Genomic DNA, 24,977 nt, shown 5'->3' with positions numbered 1-24,977 from the left:
ATTATTCTTTAATTAGATAAATTATAGAAATACTCAGTAATCGAATGATAATTAATTTTCTATCAATTGATCAAAGAAGGACTGAAATGCGCAAAAATAGCTGACTGAAATTTATGAAGTCGTTTTTATGCTCTTACTTCAAGAGTTCCGTATTAGGTTAGTGGTTAGAACGTAGGACTAGAGTGCCAAAGATCGCAGGTTCGAGTCTTGTCAGGTACAAAATTTGAGTTCGTCAATTAGGTTTTTTCAGGTTTACATCGTTGCCGCCGTGGTCAGGGATGACTAATAAATGATAAAAACAAGAAAATTTTCTTTTTTCACTTTTTATTAATTAATTGAATGAGTGCCTCGGTAGCCAATGATATGTCGAGCATTTACAGTCTAGTCGGTTGTTCTTTTTTATTACTAGCTTCTTTCAATTACCGTCAAAAGATTGATAATCGGATAAATTTCAATAAAAAATAAATGTTATTAATATTTTCGGGTAAAATTAATAAGACTCGGCTGTCAATCGGCTGCCTTCATTGGGCCAATGAAGGCACCGATAATCGGGCCGGAGTTATCAGTCCAGTCTCTTTTCCGAGCTTCGGAAATATTCGGAAATCCGGCCATCCTACTTGGGTATAAAAGAAGCAAATAAAACTCCCGATTGGAACATGCAGAAGAGTAGTCGTTGTAACGAATGAAAGTATCAGTCACCTGATTTTTTTTGCGAAGGTACAAATTTCCAAAATTTGCAGTCTACACTACTAAAAAGGCCAAAAAATTAGCTTATATTACAATTGAAGGGAGGTAAAAAATGGCGGTTATAACATCTACATTAAATTGTAAATGCTTGTTCCTAACTTTTTTGAGGATTCGATAACTGTGGGTTAGAGAAAACTCCCCCACCGGTCATTCCTTATGCGAGGATATATCTTGGATTGCTGAGGCTTTGCAGGGAGAGTAATTGATTTCTGCTCTGAAGACAGTACCTACTCATATATTATTTGAATTTTTGGGAATTTTCAGTAATAGTTGCGACTGAATTTTTAATCTTGTAGTGGTTAATTTAATTAGGAATTTCGTCGTTCGTAACTGCTTTTCAGCATCATGAAAATTCGATTCAGTATCGTACTTTTCAATTAAATGTCGAATACTCCGGGACCAGCTACGGAAAATGTAGATTCAATAGAATTCAATAAAAATTTTCATTGTCTAAGTATTCCCAATTTAATTCCCGATATTTTTGAAACTCCAATCACACGTCACTATAGTAGCTCTTGAAATACTTCTTCTCGTTGTTTACTTTCAACAGATATTTCGCTGAAATCACACTTTTCAATCCACCCGTTGTTTCCAAATTATGACCGTGGAATATGATAGCTCACAAGAAAATGTGTACAATGAAATCGTCTGTAAGATAATTATATATATTTGTTTATACCAAGAAAATGAGTTTTCAAGTCATAACGATTAGTGTTTCTGTCAATGTTCATATGTTATGTAATTTAAATTTAACAATGTGTTGGCGGCGGATGCACCAGATAAGATTAGGTATTGATTTTCAGTTTGACTTTTATTGCACTTCAGTTTTATCTTTTGTGATGGTTTCTACAGAGGTTATGCATATAAATTGATCTCCGCATTATTGACCTTTCCGTCTTAATTATTTACACAAATTGTCATATATTACCAGCTTTTTAAAAATGGAAAATTATTGGACTTGATGATTTGAAAATCCAGAGTTAATTGTTGAATGGTCATCAGAAATAATAGAATAAAAAGTGATTGACTTTACGTTACGGAGACATAATGCTTGATTTGACACCAATTAACCCTGGTCGGGACCAACGGTCTGATACACTTAGTTGAGACCAATGGTGCTTGGCTAGGCCAAGTGGTGTTTACATACATTTGTATGGAAATACGTGTTGTATTTACGCTCATATATGTACAATATAGATACATTTTTGAAATTTCTTACCTCTCGATTTGGTTGAAATCAGACTGCCTTGTTCACGCTTGGCGTGGCAATATCGTTCACAAAAAATGTAACATTTTGAGAAAAATTACATTTTTCTTAACCTTTAAAACGCTCTACCGGCTAAAGTATTTGACCTAGATAAACATACAAACCAATTTGGACATGTAACGAACATGAAAACAGATACATACATAAATCAACTTTGCGAAGTGATAGAAACATACCAAAGTTCATATATTTTCATACAAAATATATGGGGTCTAGCCAAGCACCATTGGTGCACTAAGGTGTAATATTATAATATCCTTTTTTCGTCCTTTTCGATACGATATCCTTGAATTTTTTTTTCTGAATTCAATAGACAATCAAATTCTAGGAAGCTACCTGGAAGCGCAAGTCATTTGCTACACTCTAAATATATTTAAATAACATTTAAAAACAAAATATGCCTGGCCAGACCCGAGGGTCTCGATGAGGGTTAATACCTAATTAATGCTCCGAATGAAATAGATAGGTATTGGTTTTGTAATTATGTCTTTGAAAAGTTTATATAATAGTTATAACAGCTTTTGCAATAATTTTTACATTATTTTGTATGTTCTCCCTCATGAGTACATATTGCGCTCAAAACTTTTTAGCCAATATCGGATAAAATCAAATGAATTTTTTTTAATGTCTAATTTTAGCGAGTTGAATTGAGTTCTCAAGTCGATTAAAGTAATTTTTCCAAACTGAAAAACTTGCAAATCAGTATAGAAAATAGTATATTTCTCCCCTAGGGAGGAAAAGTAGACAAGTCCTCCCCACGTGCAAAGTTACGTGGCAAAGGCTTGTCTGTGGTTTCTCCCGAGGGTTGATTACAATTTTTCTGCCGAAATGCGTCGAAAGTGAGTGTTCTAACCTCACTTCGCTCGTAGGCAGAAAATATTGTTTCTAGGCTGTATAGACGCCATATTTTTTTATTCGTATGATTGGCTGCACGAGTAACAATCTAAATTACTACATGGTGGAAAAATACTATTTTTATTAAACTAAAACACTATTAGGTGAAATCATTTAATATTACCTAGTTTCCGATATTTGAGATAGTTTAAAATTTACATCACGCGAGTTTTTATTTTCGTAGTACAAGGTCTTTATTACACTTGATATTGTTTCTTGATATAAGTACGGTCTTATTCCTTAAAACGGGTGTGATAGTATCCAAAATAAGTATGTATTTATTTTTAGACCTTTAGGAAGTTTAAAATTGAAACACTATTAAAATGATATGTGTATTTGATTTTTATTAAGTGCTATGTCCCTTCTTTAAAGGACAGTTATTATACCCTCATTTGGGTACATTAAGTTTGCCAGGAAGTTTGTAATAACCAGGAACCGTCGGAAATCTTCGATATCGATTCGAAATTTTGCACAAGTTCTTTTCTTGCCGAAAAGTTGCTCACTTGTCGGAACCACTGATATCAGACCACTATATCATATAGCTGCCATACAAACTGAACGATCGGATTAAAGTGCTTGTAAGGTATTGTGGAAGGAAGTCGTGCAATCCGCGAAGAAATTGTTCGGATCGGAACCCTATAGTATATAGCTTTGTATGAACGATCAGATTAAAGTGTTTGATGATAGTAAGTACTTGTATGGAAAGCCTTTTCAATTGACGATATATCTTCATCAAATTTGGCATGGATTATCACTTAATGCAATAACACAATCTCCACAGAAATTGTTCGGATCGGATAACTATAGCATATAGCTGCTATATAAAGTGAACTATGGGAGTCAAGTGCATGCATAGAAAAATTTTGAATTTGACGAGATATATTCACCAAATTTTGCACGGGTTACTGTCTAAAGCAACCGATCGAAATCAAGGTCTTGTGAGGAATATTATATATTTTTGAAAAGTATTATAGCTTCGGTGCAACCGAAGTTAATGTTTTTCTTTTTTCAAGTAGAGATTACATAAGTTTTACTAAATTTTGATTTTTCTCTTTTCTAAACGATATCGAAATTTCGATGCCGAAAACTTTCTGCGCACACTGTTCGAAGATAACATCCAAAAAACTTAACCAGCTCTTACCAAAGATAGTTTTATATGTAACAGAAAACAATTGACCAAATTCGGAGGCTTGTTAACGTCAGTAAGCGTAAAAATGAATAAATTAAGTTTAGTTTTTGCGCAGTAATAAACTTTAAATCCTACGCTATCGACAAATTATTTACTATGTACTGGGAATGGAGATTTTATACTGTTGCAGTTTTTGAAAATTTGAGATGAGATTATATTGTATTCTTGTTGTGGAGGGATGAAATTTTTTCGGCTTCAGGTACATATGTACATATATTAGAAAACCTACTAGGTCTTCTACTTTTAAATATTATTAGCGACGCCTAAATTTTCGCCGCAAACCATATTTATCATATCCAGAGTAGGTCTGCAAATGCTCTTAAAACCACAGCGTCCGTTTCAACGTTGCAAGAATTGACCGGGATTGTATTCGGCATATAACTGTTATTTAGGTGATCTAGCCCTGTTTGGAACGGTAAGTAGTCTTAAAAATACTCTCGTGCCCATAGCGAATCCAGGAAGTGCTACTAATGCCGATAACACAATTAACTTTAATCACTTATGTTGAATGTGACAATCAGACATTGTACATAAAGTGATTATAAGATAAAGCATGTACATATACATATGTACGTGTGTCCATTATATATTGTGTATTCATGAATACGTTGAAAAAAGTACGTAATTTTGGAAGTAATGTATTTTGTGAAAAAATTATCAGAAATACATTTCTCCAATTGGAAATACCATTTAAAGTTAGTAGACCTACTGAATAACACTAAGGCATTGTCAGCGAAGTAAAAGTCATAGAAATGAACACAATTAAAACAATTAAAACAAATATGTAATGTGGCTTAAAGCCGACTGTGTTATCGACTACCAACGCAATAATAACAATACTGCCTATGTACATATGTATGTATAAATGTACATACATATATTTTTAGTACTTGACAACGAAACGCTCACTGATAAGCATATAAAATCTGCGGTTTGCCAAACAATAAAGAACCTTAAAACTGCTACTTTGATATTTTCTTCGTCATCATATCAAGCATGTTTTACATATAACATTATAATATATTTGCAAATACATGCATATGTACATACATATGTGGCTATGTTGAATTAAGTTTGTTGAAACGGTACAACAAAAAATACTGGGATATTAGTACGTTAATCAACGCTGATAGCGCCCATACACGAACACACATGTGCGTTCGATCTGTGTGAATTCGTTTGCCCATACACGACACACAAATCCATTTTGCGGTCGCTCTTCACAGAGTTAACATGTGCGACAGGCATGCGGAACATTTCTTCGAATTTATTTCTAATGTAGCACTTTTATATATTTCTTTGTATTTCGTTAATAAGTTATTCCAACTTTTATTTTTTTGAGTTTTATTTTTATATTTATCATTTTTCGTTTACCAAAATGCCACTTCATTTTTTTATAAGATCAATAAATTCAGATACGAAACAATCGATTTTTTTTGCTTAAATCTCTTTAAAAATTATCTAAGAATATGTCCCAAATATATGGGAATTCGAAATATTATCGAAGCTAGAAGGGAAATAGTGACCGAGCGTCTAGCAGATACATATACATATGTATATGTACGTAGTTGAGCGCTTGGGCAAAAAGCGAAAACTTTTAAGTGCGATTTCTCGGTTTTTCATTTTTACGATTATTCTTAATTGGCGGGCAGGATAGAAAAAAACTAAACGTCGTATGCAATTAGGGCAGAGTTTATTATCGCATACATTTATATTAAAAACTAAGAAAAGTCAAGTTTGAACATATTTTTAAACAACATAAACTAAATTTTTTTGTTCAAGAAAAACTTTTTTTCAATTTAAAAAAAAATTTAAAAATTTTACATTTTTTTTTTGAATTTTCTTAGTTTAACTAGAAGATAAATTATTAAAAAATATGAATCTATTTGAATTTTTTTTCCGATAGAAATTGCGACCTGCATCCTGCCCGCCGTCCGAAAAATGCACATGCGATATGCAATGGGGCAATTGCTTCCCAAAGGCAGAATATCAAAGATTTCGTTTCCAAAAAATTTATGAATGATGCTTAAATATATAACTATAAAGCCTAGAAATTTGGCTTGAATCAATTATTTCTTTCCCTTTCAAAAAAAATCCTCAAAAAAAATCGATTTTTTGAAGCCTCGAAAGCAGGCTCTCCCCTTAACACTTGCCATTGTCCGCGATCTTCACTGTTCGGCGACACTAGAGAAATGAGATTTTGTGCGCATACACGACACACATGTGCGCGCATCGATCGTAAAAAAGCAAACATTTTCACGAACATGGATCGGTACGCGCACAAGCCCATACACGAGTAAACCGAGCATACCGATCGAACGCACTTGTGTGCTCGTGTATGGGCACTTTGAGCGAAATACATACATACAAAACAAACTGCTAGTAAATGAATAAGAAATCAAATGTATGAAGCGTCAAAAGCAAAACAAATATTTGCTTAATAATTTTTAGATAATAATCAAGGGAGAGGAGAGAATGTGCGGAGCAGAGGAGCGGCCGAAATGCTACGCATTATAAGTGTGTGATAAGTAGTAGGTAGAAGAAGAATACTACATCATGTTTAAAGCTCTTGGGGGGGCTTAAAGTAATGACTTGCAATTGAGCTTTATTAATCATATAATTTAAGAAACACACTTAAATATAGGGTTGACTGAAGCCCATTAAGAGAGTGTTATTACTTATGTCGGTGCAAATATTATAAATATGCACAGGCTTATTTGGTCCTTACGACATTTGCTTCTAAGTAACTGGAACAGACCGAATTTATACTGTGTATAGCTGCCAAGGACTATCGTTTCCAGCTTTATCAGCTTAGCTACATTCATCTAGAATGAATTTATTAAAAAAGAAGAAGTTTTAAAAAATACTTTAAACTTTAATTGTGCCAATTTTTACCAGATTATTCATATTATACAATATATAGTACAACTAAACATTTAATACTAACTTCTTAATTCTCAAAGTGTTGGTTAAACCTTTCATATGCTATGTATTCGTAAAATCTGCAAGCAGCAGTTTCGTGCCTCAACCGAAAAAACTTGGGGATGAATAATTGTGGTATACACGTGATACTGACAGCTAACGTTAACAGAACCATACACACTTTTGATTTTTAAATACAATTAATTTTTTAAAGAATGATTCTGAATAATTCTCTTGTCATATTATTTTTGAATAGGAAATGGAAATAACTTAGTTGCTAGGGCTACTTATGTATGTATTTCAGCAGAGTACCTAATTACTGTGTTGCCATCCGGTGCGCTTTTAGACACAACAAAAACAAATCGCTTACTCACCTGATGTGCCGAACACAATGCTCGCGACAGACTGCAGCAGCACGACAGTGAACTGAAAATGGCGTTGTGAATCCTACTACATGAACAAAACAACGCAGTTGTCCATCTGTCCATAAGAACGTGTGTATTTTGATATTTGACAGATGTCGTTTGCAGTCTGTCGCGAGTATTGTGTTCAACACATGACTGTTGTGATATATACATATGTACATATATACGTTTGCAATTTGGACTTATAGCCCGAATGGCACTCCAGAAATCTATGTTGACGCAAAATGCGCTGTTTACACAAAATGCGCTGTTTACACAAAACCCAACTTCCAAATGTTCCCTTTCCCCTACTAGATCACCAGCACATGTATGGGATGACCAACGAAACAAATACGATGATTTTTTAAGTTTTTACCTCAGTCACTGTTATTGTTAATGCGTGATTCACTATTATAAATATCCAAATTAGTCGTACAATACGAACTACACGTTATCCCAACAAAATGATTCCGGTTTTAATGTGTACCAGCCAGAGAATGTAGAAACATAGAGAAGGTGCAGGTGCGATGTCGAACATTTTATAGGATTGTAGTACGGAATTCACCATTCCCGCTGCTATTTAGCAGAATTGAGCACGTTCAAAGGCAGAAATATACATAAGTATGTAAAACGACTGAATTCATGCGAGAATAAATAAAGAGAAATGCTTTGAAGAAAAATATATAAAGTCACACAGAGAATGTAAAAAAGCATTCACTGCGTTACATACATATGCGTGATTATTTTGTATCAAATGAACCATTTTTTCCGAAAAATGGAAAAAATTTTAACTTTATTTTTTTAATTTTTAAATAAATTAGTATTTCAAAAAAGTTATAGTTATTTCGACTATTGCAAAGTGAAGATGTGTCAAATGAACTTCATTTCTTGAAAGAAAATTGATGACCTTCATGAAATATGCATATACGCATTATTTCCTTATCATTTCCATATTTGAACCAATAAAATTTCTATACATAAGTATGTACATACATATATTATTTCTTTGGCACATTTCGCACATTTCGCAAATGCGAGCTACATACATACATATGTACATACATTCATAATAACAAGTGTCGCACGCATCTTTCGCATCTCCGTTGTCACGGTCAACCAATGGCCGAAACTGAAAATCCAAGCGGTGCCGAAAAAAATAAACGAATGGCCGCCGATTGTCACCGCTTGCCTTGCCGCTGTAACAGCTTTGCCTACAAACGTGCGTAAATATGTACGTATGTATACGTATGAGCGTGAATATATGTAAGTATATCGACGCAGATTTTTGAGAGTCGCGGAAAAATATTTTAGAATGGTAGCCGTCCAATCGAAAATCATACAAAATTTAATTTGTACCATCTCTATGTTTTTAGTTTCTCTGACTTAGCTCTAATTTTTTTCACAGGCGTATGAATATTCATAAGTATCTACATATGTAAGTATGTACATATGTATTATGCTTCTATAGCTTGCGTGCGTATGCCATACGCATGGTACGAATTTGAAGGTCATTAATTTTTTTTGAAGAAATGAAAGGACCCTGCCAACCAATACAACTACACATTTTTTCTCTATACACTAACACCAACGCACACTTTCGGGCTATTTTTTGTTTACCTAAATGCGATAAAAAAAAGTTTGTTTCATTTCTTGATTTATTTGAATGAGTGCGAAGGAGAAAACATAATTGTCAATAGTGACAATAGCAAATCCCAAAAAGGGTAATAAAGAAACGATTGAAAGACGCATGTCGTTCGTGATCGTACCATCGTAAAGGAGGCTCGTACAACAAGAAGGTAAGTAAATGAATTTTATGTGAGTTCTTAACAATATTTTGAAATCAGAACTGAATTGGAAGTAGCAGCAGCAGCTATATCATCAGAAGCGGAAAATATCAATTGTTAAGTAAGTATGTGAAAAAAGTGTGTGTACTTTGAAATTGGACTGCGCAGTCCAATATAATACGCAAAAATAAATACATACATACCTATGTACATATGTATTCTATGCGTTTAAGGCGGGCTGCACAATCCAATATAATATGTGAAAACAAATGTTTGCTTTATATTTTAAATAATAAATAATATTATTCTTTTATTTCAGATATTATTGTTATGATTTTTATTTAATTATTCTTTCTTTTCAGATTTTATCACTATTTTTATTTAATTAATCTTTGCTTTCAGAGTAAATTCTATTTGTATTTAATATATTTTATTCTTTCAGATATTATTAATCTTTTTTTTTCAGATATTATTATCATTTTATACAATTAAACTTTCTTAAATGTAATTATTATTTATTTTCAGGTTTTAATAATTCTTTTCTTTAATTAATCTCTTTTCAGATATTAAATATTTTTGTAAATTAAATATATTTTCATTTTTATAAACTGCAATAAATTTTTTGTAAACATATAAAAAATAAAATAAAAATTTTGAAAATTAAGAAGTTTTCTTTGAAATTTTAATAAATTTTTAAAGTAGGAATCAAAAAATGCAACCCTGCATCAGCTGTTTAAAATGCAACCCTGCATAAGCTATTTAAAAAGAGAAAATGCAACCCTGCATCAGCCGTCGATTGGGGATATTAGAGCAGGACAGATATACTTTTTTATATGACACTGCTGAATAAGCGCAACAAAGATGTATGATCACATGTATACGTCCGTGAGTGGGTAAAATTGTCGCTCGGCCTATGGCAAAGTACAGATGATTTCCCTATGGATTACCCACATTCTTACCCACTGATCATCTGGTTTTTAACCCGCTCGTGGTTGGCCGGGGAATGACGTGTTTATATAAGCCAGTGTTGTCCAACGTGACTGTGTGCACGTTATGCTTGTGTTGGTTATTCTAGCGTCAACTGATCGCAAAATTCTGCTTTGCTTGCGTACGAAGTTGAATACAGTACCACAATCGTGCTTTCACAGACACTTGTCGCGACATGTTGGTGTGAGGTGTCTGGCACTGTCCGTGCGTTAGTTTGCGCATAGGCCGTGGACAACGCTGATATAAGCACATCTCAGTTCAATTGGCACATCTTCTTTTTGTAATATTCGAAATAAATATAACTTTTTTGAAATAATGTAAGAATTAAAAAATAAAATTTAATTATTTTTTATTTAATTTTTCACGATTTTGTAAAAACAATTAACATGTTTACCATTTTTCTGAAAAAAATGGTTCATATAGTATGACGCAAGATAATCATGTATATGTGACGCAGAAAATGCTTCTTTACTTTGTATATTTTATTATTGAAATATTATTATATTAATTAAAATATTTTTATTATCAGGCTGATTATGATAATAATTCATTAGGAGAATAGTAGTTAGATGCATTTGATCCACAATTGTACAATAACAGATTATAGTGAAACCTCCTTTTAGCGGACACTCGCCGTCGTGCGACTTTTGTCCGCTAAAGAGAAGTGTCCGGTTAATGTAGTAGCTTTTGTAGATCTAAAATAATTTTAAATTAATTTAAGACTCATCAAGTTATCACTTTATTACAGAATTGTCATATTATATTGCTCAAAAAAAGACGAAAGAATATTTCTATGTATGTATATTCAGATCAGGACATAAACATAGGTAAGTGGAAGGCGATGTAGGGTTGTTCTTTATAGAGGTGTCCTTTAAGACCGGTTCCTTTGTGGATGGTGTTCATTACATAGTATTTTAATAATTTTAATATCCTCATAACCTCTGACGTTTTAGCCATATGTAGAAGTTCACACAAGTTCTCCTAGTGCCATTCACTTGGGAGCGGCCAGAAACAATTTGTTTACCTATGGCTCAAGCAGCTCACGACTTTCGACCTTATACTTAATATCGTCTGGGTAGTCAAAAACCATCCGTTTAAAAACGAGCTAAAGTGAAAAGGGGAATTACCTCTCTCCAGGGTTATGTGCTGGGTTTGGGATTCGCCATGAAAAAAAACACCCCCAATGAAAAGGACACAACAGATTCGGAATCCCCGCAAAACTAATACGGCTGAGTAAACTGACGTTGAGCAGTACAAAAAGCTCCGTCAGTATCGGGAAAGACCTCTCCGAGCCGTTCGATACAAAACGAGGTTTCAGACAAGGGGACTCCCTATCGTGCGACTTCTTCAATCTTCTGCTGAAGAAAACAATCTTCTACAAGAGTATACAACTGTTGGCGTACGACGATGATATTGATATCATTGTCTCAACAACCGCGCCGTTAGTTCTGGTTTCTTCAGAATAGACAAAGATGCGAAGCAAACGGGTCTGGTAGTGAACGAGGGCAAGACGAAATATCGCCTGTCATTGAAAAGTAAAGTCCTCTCTCGATGAACAAAGACTAAATTCTACAAGTCACTCATCATCCTCATCTTGCTATATGGCGTAGAGTCATGGACGATGACAACCACTGATGGGTCGGCGTTACCAGCTTTCTAGAAAACTGAAAGGTTCTGCGAAAGATTTATGGTCCTTTGCGCAGTGGAAACGGCGAATATTGCAGTCGATGGAACGATGAGCTGTACGAAATTTATGACGACATTTAGATAGTTCAGCGAATTAAGAGACAGCGGCTACGAATGGATGAAAACACTCCAGCTTTGAGAGTATCGACGCAGTACCCACCGAGGGAAGCAGAGGAAGAAGAAGACCTCCATTCCGTTGGAAAGACCAGGTGTAAAAGGATCTGGCTACACTTGGAATCTCAAACAACTAAAAGGAAGAACGACTGGTGCGCGTAAGCGGGGTCTACGCCAATAAAGAAGAAGAACTCCTTGACTAGAGCCCAAAAGGGCTTGGCAGCAGGGAAGTCGTAGTCGAGATTTGCGTGCGTCCCAATGTATATCGGTCAAATAACTTTAACTGCTCTACCTGACATGGTGATGGGGGTCGCGCTTACTTATTATTGAGAGGCGGTATCTACTCGCCTCTGTTGCAGGGGTTTCATTGGCTTAGTTGACTTTTATACCACACTCTCCACTCCCACCGCTCCTCGTCAGGGGTTGCTTATTCGTCATAACTTATTTCGCAACTAACCTGCTACTGCAAGCCGTCCGGCTATCTGCGACCTGCCGACCTCATCGGTAGCTTAGAGCTCAGCTGAACAGCCTGGTTCCACTGCAACCAAGCCCAACGGGTATACAAATGTGAAGAGTATGACATGATCGACTCCACTCATTACTTACTCCACGGAATAGATTGGATGGCTAACAGAACTTATAAGATTGTAGTACAGAATTCACCATTCTCGCTGCTATTTAGCAGAAATGAGCACGTTCAAAGGCAGAAATATACATATGTATGTAAAACGACTGAATTCATGCGAGAATAAATAAAGAGAAATACTTTGAAGAAAAATATATTATATTTTTACAGAATCGGGAAACATTAGATAAAAATAATTTTAATTTTATTTTTTAATTTTTAAATAAATAAATATTTCAAAAAAAATTAAATTTATTTCGACTATTGCAAAGTGAAGATGTGTCAAATGAACTTCATTTCTTGAAAGAAAATTGATGACCTTCATGAAATATGCATATACGCATTATTTCCTTATCATTTCCATATTTGAACCAATAAAATTTCTATACATAAGTATGTACATACATACATATATTATTTCTTTGGCACATTTCGCAAATGCGAGCTACATACATATGTACATACATTCATAATAACAAGTGTCGCACGCATCTTTCGCATCTCCGTTGTCACGGTCAGCCAATGGCCGAAACTGAAAATCCAAGCGGTGCCGAAAAAAATAAACGAATGGCCGCTGATTGTCACCGCTTGCCTTGCCGCTGTAACAGCTTTGCCTACAAACGTGCATAAATATGTACGTATGTATACGTATGAGCGTGAATATATGTAAGTATATCGACGCAGATTTTTGCGAGTCGCGAAAAAATATTTTAGAATGGTAGCCGTCCAATCGAACACCATACAGAATTCAATTTGTACCTTCTCTATGTTTTTAGTTTCTCTGACTTAGCTCTAATTTTTTTCACAGGCGTATGAATATTCATAAGTATCTACATAAGTGTGTATGGATTTTGTATGTATGTATTATGCTTCTATAGCTTGCGTGCGTATGCCATACGCATGGTACGAATTTGAAGGTCATTAATTTTTTTTTGAAGAAATGACAGGAATGATGTGTTTATATGAGCACATTTCAGTTCAATTGGCACATCTTCATTTTGTAATATTCGAAATAAATATAACTTTTTTGAACTAATTTAAAATTAAAAATTAAAAAATAAAACTAAATTATTTTTTATTTAATTTTTCACAGTTTTGTAAAAAAAATTAACATTTTTCCATTTTTCTGAAAAAATGGTTCATATGATACAAGATAATCATGCATATGTGACGCAGAGGATGCTTCTTTACTTTATATATTTTTCTTCAAAGTATTTCTCTTTATTCATTCTCGCATGAATTCAGTCGTTTTACATACTACATATATGTATGTATATTTCTGCCAGAGAACGTGCTTATTTCTGCTAAATAGCAGCGAGAATGGTGAATTCCGTACTACAATCTTATAAGTTCCGTTAGCCGTCCAATCAAACATCATACAGAATTTAATTTGCATCTCTATGTTTTTAGTTTCTCTGACTTAGCTCTAATTTTTTTCACAGGCGTATGAATATTTATAAGTATCTACATAAGTATGTACATTAAGGTGGGCCAAAAATAGTTTTTATTTTTATTTTTTCTTAGTTACCATGAAAATCTCATCCGACATGACTAAAAACAAGTTCTGGGTAAGACCTGAGCTCTTAATATTAATATTAAGAGGTGCCTCATCGACATTTTCGATTTCCCATATAAATAACACAGGAAATTTTGTTTTTTTTTCTTTGGATTTTTAATGTACACAAACAAATAATTGGTAAGCGAGAATCAACACTTATTCTTATAGGAAATTTACCGATCTACAAAAAAGGTCTAGAACATTTTTTGGCTGAGTCAACTCATTCAAAGTTATTCGTAGTTAAAGTCCAACAGAAAATTATAAAAAATGATTTCCACAATTTTTCATCTTATATTACAAATTGATGGCTAATAAACATAATAAATCATATTTTTCGTAAAACTTATCGAGTGTTTAGCGATGTAAACATAGAATTTTCACAAATATCGCATTCTCAGAATGGTCCCGAACTGCGGTACTTGTAATTGCATCAACAAATTCCATTTTCGATTCGTTAGAAGTTTTAAGCATAGCCACAAGTGATACAAACCTATATTGATAAAAATTTTTTTGGGTCTTGAAATAAGTCAATGGGCTTGGCCACTATTATTTCTGCCGCCAGTGTATATTGAAGTTTGATATACATACATATTTCTATTATTGAAATATTATTATATTAATTATTATTAAAATATTTTTATTATCAGGCTGCTTATGATAATAATTCATTAGGAGAATAGTAGTTAGATGCATTTGATCCACAATTGTACAATAACAGATTATAGTGAAACCTCCTTTTAGCGGACACTCGCCGTCGTGCGACTTTTGTCCGCTAAAGAGAGGTGTCCGGTTAAGGTAGCAGCTTTTGTAGATCTAAAATAATTTTAAATTAATTTAAGACTCATCAAGTTATCACTTTATTACAGAATTGCCATATTATATTGCTCAAAAAAAGACGAAAAAATATTTCTATGTATGTATGTATATTCAGATCAGGACATAAACATAGGTAAGTGGAAGGCGACGTAGGGTTATTTGTTCGATTGTGTAACAAATAACTGTCCGCGTCCGATTAAGATAAAGTCTGTGTAAAGGAGGGGAATTGGTTCTAAAAATTGTTCTCTATAGAGGTGTCCTTTAGGACCGGTTCCTTTGTGGATGGTGTTCATTACATAGTATTTTAATCATTTTAATATCCTCATATCATTTGACGTTTTAGCCATATGTAGAAGTTCACACAAGTGTGAAAGTTCTCCTAGTGCCATTCACTTGGGAGCGGCCAGGAACAATTCTTTTACATATGGCTCAAGCAGCTCACGACTTTCGACCTTAGACTTAGTATCCTCTGGGTAGTCAAAAACCATCCGTTTAAAAACGAGCTAACGTGAAAAGGGGAATTACCTCTCCACAAGGTTATGTGCTGGGTTTGGGATTCGCCACGAAAAAAAAAAACACCCCCAATGAAAAGGACACAACAGCCTCGGAGTCCCCACAAAACTAATACGGCTAAGTAAACTGACGTTGAGCAATACAAAAAGCTCCGTCAGTATCGGGAAAGATCTCTCTGAGCCGTTCTTCAATCTTCTGCTGAAGAAAACAATCTTCTATAAGAGTGTACAACTGCTGGCGTACGACGATGATATTGATATCATTGTCTCAACAACCGCGCCGTTAGTTCTGCTTTCTTCAGAATAGACAAAGATGCGAAGCAAACGGGTCTGGTAGTGAACGAGGGCAAGACGAAATATCTCCTGTCATTGAAAAGTAAAGTCCTCTCTCGATGAACAAAGACTAAATTCTACAAGTCACTCATCATCCCCATCTTGCTATATGGCGCAGAGTCATGGACGATGACAACCACTGATGGGTCGGCGTTACCAGCTTTCTAGAAAAGTGAAAGGTTCTGCGAAAGATTTATGGTCCTTTGCGCAGTGGAAACGGCGAATATTGCAGTCGATGGAACGATGAGCTGTACGAAATATACGACGACATTTACATAGTGAATTAGGAGACAGCGGCTACGAATGGATGAAAACACTCACGCTTTGAGAGTATCGACGTAGTACCCGCCGAGGGAAGCAGATGAAGAAGAAGACCTCCATTCCGTTGGAAAGACAAGGTGTAAAAGGATCTGGCTACACTTGGAATTTCAAACAACTAAAATGAAGAACGACTGGCGCGCTCTTGTAAACTCGGCTATACCCGCGTAAGCGGGGTCTACGCCAATAAAGAAGAATAACCTTGACTAGAGCTCAAAAGGGCTTGGCAGCAGGGAAGTCGTTGTCGAGATTTGCGTGCGTCCCAATTTATATCGGTCAAATAACTTTAACTGCTCTGCCTGATATGGTGATGGAGATCGCGGTTACCTATTATCCGCGACCTGCCTACCTCCCCGATAGCTTACAGCTCAGCTGAAGAGCCTGGTCCCACTCGAATCACGACCAACGGGTATGCAAATGTGAAGGGTATTATATGATCGACTCCACTCATTACTTACTCTGCAGATTAGGGCTATTTAAATGAGAAAGCTATCAGTGTTTAATCAGCCTCTGTGAGTAATATGAGAATTCTCTCCCTAAATTAGTTCTTCAATATAAATAAATTTCACAGTTTTTTGTAATTATCTACGGTAATGATTTTATTTACAATTTACATATGCAATTATCTATGTTAATATGTAAGTAAAAAACTTTTCAACAGTGGTTAATGTGTTATAAAAAGTATATGGTATATGTACATATATATACTTGTATGCCTGAGTGATATTTGTCCAAAGTGAGTAAATGAAAATTTGCTAATTTCTTAAACTAATGCGATTTCTAGAAACACAAATGAGACGGAAAATTCCACTTATTTACTTGTATTTCTTTTTTACTTTCCTTTCAGCTGAATCTTCTCGAATGGATGCGCTTCAATGTAAGCAAGCGCTCTCAGAATATAATCTGGAATTGGTGGCGGCGTGGGCAAATGATCACCTTTGGGTTGATAACCATTTTCATCGGCTGTGTAAGTCAATTGTATGGGCTGACCCTCGGGTGAGGTGTACGAGTATGAGCCAGCGGCATACGAGCTGCCAACACCGCTCTCCTGCGCCTGAATCTGATTCGACGTTGCGTACGTGTAATTGTAGCTGCCATCGGGGTTCACTTCATTCACATACTTCAGGATGGTGGCGTGAGCATCCGCAGGATCACCAGCAGCGTAAGCAAAGGCGAAAAGTGTTGTGACGATGAGTAGCTGTGCAACAAAGAAGAGAAATTGGATATAATGTTAGCAGAGGTAAGCTGTAGTTGTTTGGACGGTTAAGCCAAGCTTACCAATTTGAACATTTTGTTTTTCAATTGAGTTTGTGATTGAGAATTTATTAAATTTTGTTTAGGTATGCAGACTACGAGGCTCTGCGCTGTCTTGCGTTGTTAAGGTAATTCTGTGACTGATTTGCTATGAGCTTCTAAACACTTTTATATATTTCGCAAGTGTAGACCCCTGGTGTGTGCTTCAAGCACAACTAGTATGTAGTCTTCTGCGAGCGCAGCACCCATCGATGTTCGCCAGCGCTATGTGCGTCAGTATGTGTGTACTACAATATCATCATTAGAAAAATGAAATATCGCCGATTATATGCAAATAATCGATCCGAGTATGAAGATTATGTCGATTACTATTATTTCCGAAACACAATTGTTGTATGTGCCCTGAACGAGTTTATTTAACGCGCTTATCAGTTTGCAATTATAATTTGACCGCGTTTGCTGAGCTTTCTGTTGCTTGTTGTTTTTGTATTTGTATATGTTTTAGCGCCGCTGTAGCACGGGCCAGTAGCTGAATAGTTGTAAAAAACTGATTATAAATGTAACGACCGATACGCACATAAACAAATAAATGCCAGATTATTTTAATTTATTAATCGGATTTAACCACACAGGGTTCCATTGACGAAGCCAAAGCAGAGCGACCGAATAATGCGCTTTTAGAAAAATAATGAGTGTCATTATTAATATGCAAATCTGCTTCATCATGTTCGAGCTATGCTCATATGCACACATATATACATACACACATGTATATACACATATACACATATCTACATCTGCATATACTTATAGAAATACATATGTATTTTGCATGTTTTGACCATAGAAGTGTTACGCGTAAAATATTTTGAAAACATGCAGTTGACATGCATCGTCTTTTAGTTTTGGTGTTAGTTGTATTTGCATATCGGTTATCATATTTTGAACGGCATTTTTGCATATGCTTGTCGTACATGTCACTAAACCTTTGAAATAAATGAGCAGCTATTCAGAAAATACCTGACGACCAGATATTGAGTGTGAAGAAAACAAATAGCAAATCTGTTGACTGCTGCCACAATAAGCAAACATGTGTTTTTTAAGAAACATACATACATATGTATATGAAGGCATCATTTATCATTAGCTACCATCAATTTTTAAACATGAAACAGGAAACAAAGTTTTCAAAGCACCTAAAAGTATGCAGAATGCAGAATCTCAGAAGATAGAAGAACGAATAGCGCTCACTATAGGGGACTGCGAGATTACCTCTCAGCCGCGACAGAAGTATCTGGGAGTAATATTGGATTCCAAATTAAAATTTAAAGAGCACCTGGAGTATTCTTCCGCGAAGGCAAACAAAATTTATAATGCCCTATCGAGAATGATGACCAATGGAGGCTGAGTTCCGTAATACTGTATGCGGCACCAGTATGGATACAGGCAATGGATATAAAAGCGTATGCTAAACAAATAATTGCAGTGCATAGGCTTTCTGCAATTCGAGTAATAAGTGCTTTCCGGACTATATCAACCGACGCTGCTGAAGTATTAGCCAGCATGCCGCCTATTGACATCCAGGGAGACGAACTCGAGCGTCTATATCAGCTAACAACGGCTAAAACAGTATCGGCAAGGACAGATGAGAGAAACAAGAGCACTACAATGTGGCAGGAGCGGTGGAATTCCTCATCCAAAGGGCGATGGACTCACCGACTTATACCAGACATCTACTCATGGATAGACAGACGACATGGGGACCTAGACTTTCATCTGACCCAAATACTTAGTGGACATGGACGCTTTAGAAGCTAATTTTTTCAGATTCCACAACAACATTAGTCCGAACTGTCCGACGTGTGCAGAGTATATAGAAGACTCTGAACATGTATTATTTTATTGCCCTCGTTTTTCGAATACAAGGGAAAAGCTAAAAACCACACTCGGTGGTAGTTTTACGGTCGATAATTTAACGACACTCATGTGCCAATCGACTAATGAATGGAAAGCTGTCAGCAAAGCGTCAGCATTCATAATGACCAAACTGAGATTTCTTCAACAGACTAGGCGTCCGTCAGTCCGCGCAATAGAGGATACTTAAATGTATTGTCCCTCCCACGAAGTAATACTTAACCGGTGGTTCCGTGGGAGAGTCTTGAGCTGAGAGTTGGTTAGGTTTAGCGGATTAAAGTTCCGCACTCCGGCTTTCGATGCTTCCCCCTACTATAAAAAAAAAAAAATACATATGTACATTTCGATAAATTATCTTACTATTCCCTTTGCGATGGTAACAATCTGTGTAGTCAAATCTCCAAGCAGTAATTCTGCATGCCATTAACTTACTTTGCAACACTTTTGCATTACGGTTTCATGATGGTGTGTTGATCCACGGCAGCGTAACCGCTGTTTCTCTAGGAACATAGGCAAGAATATTAGAAGAAGATATTAGGTCAAGTACTTTAATACCCAGAGTAGGATATACTAACTTTGTCATGAAGTTTGTAACTCCTAAAAGAAAACGTCAGAGAATCTATAATATATGTATACATACATATGTAGGACAAACCGCGAAACAGAAGATCGGGAAAATAACGTCTCAAGAACCTCCGGTTCTAAGAGGCAAAAGAGGAAGCAGCGACAGGCGATCTCCAAATACCTAATATCTCCCCACTCCACCGGTGGTTGCGGGCCTGCGCAAATATTCAGAAGTCCTAAAAGGCATACAGATGGTGGTGCTGCCTCGCAACTATCAGTTCCTATAAAAGTTGACCATCAGAAAACATACCTGTGTGTCTCCCCAGACTTAGAGACAGCCAGACTGCATAAGGTTGGCTAGAGGCAAGACGGGCACACCATTAGCCAAAAAAAGATCTGATTTGACTTATACGACCAAAGCAAAGAAAAAGACAATGACACTTTTGGTTGCGCAATCGGGCCGACCAAATTCCACCACAAGTCGCACATACTATAAGACCGATCGCACGGATTAGCTGTTAGGAATTTATTCGTTGCAGGTTGGCATCTTGCCAACATTTTTGCAACAAGGAGTTCAAGCTCTATTGCCACACCTGATGTGGTATAGCCTTGCGATGACGTATATCTCAGAACCGTGTAATCTTTATACCATAGGTAAGAAGGAAACATTATTCTCTGGCCAAGTTTTTCATAAAAGTCGCTGCAATCTTCTTCTTCTACGAACATGAGACCAGAATCCTGCATTGCGGTGCGGTCCCATACCAAAAAGCAGCAATTCCGCACGAAGCAGAGATTGGGTAGAGAGAGTTATTGGCAAACTGCCATGATTATTAAGGGGTCAGCACAGTAATCCGGCCTGTTTTTTTGAAATTTTTTTTAATAGAACTTTTTTCACATACATATGTATAATCGTGGAGTATATAAACAAATTTTTTCGGAATTTTTTGATGACATCTGTCGGAGAAATGGCTGGGTGAATGAAAAAAAAAGTTTTTGTTTTTTTAATTTTTCCCCATGTTTTTTTTACATAAATTTTGTCATAACATTGTCAATAAATTATAAAAAATATAGGGACGATAGCCAGGCATTTTGTGAACATTAAAAAAAAATTAAACAAATCGGTTGAGTAGTTCGACGGGGATCATGTTCGGCAGTTTAAAAAAAGTGTGTTTTGAGAAAAGCGCGTTTATAGTTTGAGTTTCGACATTAATTCTAAGGGTATAAGGGTCTCGAAAATGCAAAAAAAAAAAAAATTGAAAAAAGATTACCTATTGACTCCTTAATTGGAATGCAAAAAGGCTATCCACACCAAAAATAACCGAGCTCAGAAGGCCATGCAATCTGACATACCTTTTCGCTCTACCACAATAAAAATTTGTCCTTCGATTTTCAGCGTCCGATTCCCTTGGGGGCTATTCTCCACCAAGTTACAAGGTAGACAATTAATTAGAAAGAAACACAAAAAATTGCGATTTATTTCTCAACATAACTTTTGTTCTGATATTCGGCCTCGAAGTTGTATATTGTTATATTGTAATATTAAATATAATTTACGAGCTGTATAGATTCACCAAAAATTTGGTTTTGCACGGAAGCTGTAATACCTTCCAAATGTACAAAAGATTCCTTACAAGAACTTGATTCCGATCGTTCAGTTTGTATATGCTATAGCGATTCAATCTGAACAATTAGATAACATTATTACCTTAGATTATAATCCTGAAAGCACTTGATAAATGCTATATGCTCTAGTAGTCCAATTTCGACGGTTTGAGCAAAGCTGTTTAAAGAGAAAAGGGCGTGTGCTGATCGATATCTCAAAAACTTAGGGACTTGTTCGAGTATATACAGACGAACCGACCGACTCAGGTCATGCTGATCATATATTTATGCATATATGTACCATATTATACTATATGTATAGTAGCTCTGACGTTTCTTTCTAGGTGTTACAAACTCGGTGCCAACTTAATATACCCTGTTCAGGGTATAAATATGTAACTTAACCATATTTCAATCAATTGGTTAGTGTATTTCACTAATTATCCTGGAAATGCTTTCCTTATTGAGCCCAAGTATTCTGCAGATAATTAGCAAAGTACATTCGTCAAATATGCAAATTACTTAAAGCCATGAATTTAGACTCTCGGCAAGAGGAATATACGTCCTAAAAAGTGGGAAGGTTGTTTTGTGAAGCTACTATATTTCCAGAAATGTATTTTTTCAAAAAATGTTTCGAAGATTGTAGCACCATTTCAGATGTCTTATAACGCGAAGTATGTATTCATTCTTAGTCCGTAGGTAAATATGGCGATTTTTTGTTTTTTTTTCTATTGTATAAGTAACAAGTAAGGAAGGGCTAAGTTCGGATGTCACCGAACATGTTATACTCTCGCACGATAAGTGATAATCGAGATTTCATTATCAGTCATTTACATATTTTTCAAATACCGTATTTGTTTAAAGTTTTATTCCGCTATCATCATTGGTACCTAATGTTTGTACATATATACTCGTATTATACAGAAAAGGCATCAGATGGAATTCAAAATAGCGTTATTGGAAGAAGGCGTGGTTGTGAACCGATTTCACCCATATTTGGTACATGTCATCAGGGTGTTAAGAAAATATTATATACCGAATTTCATTGAAATCGGTCTAGTAGTTCCTGAGATATGGTTTTTGGTCCATAAGTCGGCGACGCCATGCCCATTTTCAATTTTTAAAAAAAGCTTGGGTGCAGCTTTCTTTTGCCATTTCTTCCGTAAAATTTAGTGTTTCTGACGTTTTTTGTTAGTCGGTTAACGCACTTTTAGTGATTTTCAACATAACCTTTGTATGGGACGTGGGCGTGGTTATTATCCGATTTCTTTCATTTTTGAATTGTATATGGAAATGCCTGAAGAAAACGACTCTGTAGAGTTTGGTTGACATAGCTATAGTAGTTTCCGAGATATGTACAAAAAACTTAGTAGGGTGCGGGGCCACACCCACTTTTCCAAAAAAATTACATCCAAATATGCCCCTTCCTAATGCGATCCTTTGTGCCAAATTTCACTTTAATATCTTTATTTATGGCTTAGTTATGACACTTTATAGGTTTTCGGTTTCCGCCATTTTGTGGGCGTGGCAGTGGACCGATTTTGCCCATCTTCGAACTTAACCTTCCTATGAAGCCAAGGAATACGTGTACCAAGTTTCATCATGATATCTCAATTTTTACTCAAGTTACAGCTTGCACGGCCGGACGGACGGATAGACAGACATCCGGATTTCAACTCTACTCGTCACCCTGATCACTTTGGTATATATAACCCTATATCTGACTCTTTTAGTTTTAGGACTTACAAACAACCGTTATGTGAACAAAACTATAATACTCTCCTTAGCAACTTTGTTGCGAGATATAAAAATGTCGTGCCGCAGAAAAAGAGTATATTTTATAGATACCATTCAATCATTTGCTCTTATGTAAGCTTTTCCTTTAAACAATCATTTTTTAAAGAAAAATATCATACCAATATATCAATTCATCGAGAACTCAACACAATTTCACTTTGGTCAACAGGTCGGTTGGACGCTCAAGATTAAGCTTTTATGGAACTAGTTCTCTGAAGTTGTGGAATATTATTATTGATGATGTTGGAGTTATGGCTTCTTCGTGTGATTTATGTTTTGTACGCGCAGTCGACGATGAATATGCAAAATCTTATTTATATGCGAGCTTGATTCCCGTACTTGTTACCGAATAACAGGTCTTAATGAATACGGAAAGAACTGTTTATGTATACAAACATTAAACTGTATCGGTTTGAATTTTTGAGGTTTTATAGTAATTTTTCGTTTGACAATGGTATTTATTGATATTAGGAATAATAATGTATGTACAATGCAATGCTTTGAGCTTCGATGTAGGAACTAGCCCATTACTAAAAGTAACTACTCCTCTTTTGGTTTCTTAAAAGTGTCTACGTTGAGCTGGGCGACGCAAGTTCTTCACTTGATGGCTTGGTGCCGCCACATGATGGAATTGTTGCTGGCGAGTCTGTTGCTGTGGACGATGTTGTTGTTGCTGGTGCTGTTGCTGTTGCTTATGATGAGCAGCATCCTCATCGTATGGGTGTAGGCGAATGTATTCCAAAGATTTGAGGATTTGTGGTGGAATTGGTGGAGGTGTGGGCAAGTGATTGCCTTGTGGTTTGAAGCCATTCTCATCAGCCAAATAGGAAAGCTGAATGAGTTCTCCCTCAGGTGAGTAGTATGCAAAACCGCCGCTGGCATGATGACCACCGTAACCTTCTTCTTGAGCGCTGATACCATTGGAAGTCGAGTAGTCGTGTTTGTAGCTGCCATCCTGGTTCAGTTGGCTGTTATGTTTCAGCGTCTCAGCGTGTGTGCCGTGGCTAATGGCTCCGTGGGCAACACAGGCCAGTGAAGCGATGGTGGCAATAAGGATCTGAAAAATACGAGCGGGCGTTAAATAGCAAGTAAAAACTTTCTTTTTTTAATCGCAAAAACTCACAAATTTATTCATCTTTAAGCTAATCGGATTATCTTTCGAAAACGTCTAAAGCAGTAGTTTACTAACGAAGACACTAAATTGATTTGATGTAGATTAGCCAAAATCGCTCTAGTTTTATACGAAAAATCATTTGTCAACCTACATGATTCACATCAAAATGCTGTCAAGTTTGGCTTTTGTTATGCATATCAAGCGTCAAGGCGTTAATCACAATCAGCGACTTGCGTATCGAGCTATAGTTTAGACAATTGACCCGGTGAACGCGTCTGCATATGGCTTGAATGGGTGCGGAACACGCCTTGTATAAGATCGGTTTGTCTATTTAGGGTTTGAAAGCAAAATGCGGTCAAATAATAATCGAATGTGAACAACATCACAAATGCACATACACATACAAACATATTCATACGACCACACATTTAGTCTGAGCAAGTGCATCGACGGTTAATAAAATTAGCAAATGTAAAATATATAAAAACTAATTAAAATAACAGAAAAGCGTTTGTCTTGCTTGGTTAAGCATTATTAATTTTTGAATGAACCGCGAGCACCCAAACACACACAAAC

General features: G+C 35.8%; 2 protein-coding genes across 2 annotated transcripts; both read right to left on the bottom strand.

Annotated features, from left to right (window-relative positions):
* Positions 1-16,826: 16,826 nt before the first annotated feature.
* Positions 16,827-17,932, bottom strand: LOC120777594 (pupal cuticle protein Edg-78E-like). The gene is made up of 2 exons (XM_040109031.1): positions 17,435-17,932; positions 16,827-17,354 (listed from the first exon to the last, which is right to left on the bottom strand). The coding sequence occupies exons 1-2, from the start codon at positions 17,444-17,446 to the stop codon at positions 16,989-16,991; spliced, it is 378 nt and encodes a 125-aa protein (XP_039964965.1). The 5' UTR covers positions 17,447-17,932; the 3' UTR covers positions 16,827-16,988.
* Positions 17,933-23,846: 5,914 nt separating this feature from the next.
* LOC120778581 (pupal cuticle protein Edg-78E-like) lies at positions 23,847-24,422 on the bottom strand. The gene is made up of 2 exons (XM_040110448.1): positions 24,411-24,422; positions 23,847-24,344 (listed from the first exon to the last, which is right to left on the bottom strand). The coding sequence occupies exons 1-2, from the start codon at positions 24,420-24,422 to the stop codon at positions 23,847-23,849; spliced, it is 510 nt and encodes a 169-aa protein (XP_039966382.1).
* Positions 24,423-24,977: the final 555 nt, after the last annotated feature.

The sequence above is a fragment of the Bactrocera tryoni genome, chromosome 5 (genome assembly GCF_016617805.1).
Source record: "Bactrocera tryoni isolate S06 chromosome 5, CSIRO_BtryS06_freeze2, whole genome shotgun sequence".
Classification (NCBI taxonomy): Eukaryota; Metazoa; Arthropoda; class Insecta; order Diptera; family Tephritidae; genus Bactrocera; species Bactrocera tryoni.
The sequence above is the reverse complement of the archived record's forward strand: the minus strand, read 5'-3'. Positions and strand labels throughout refer to the sequence as shown.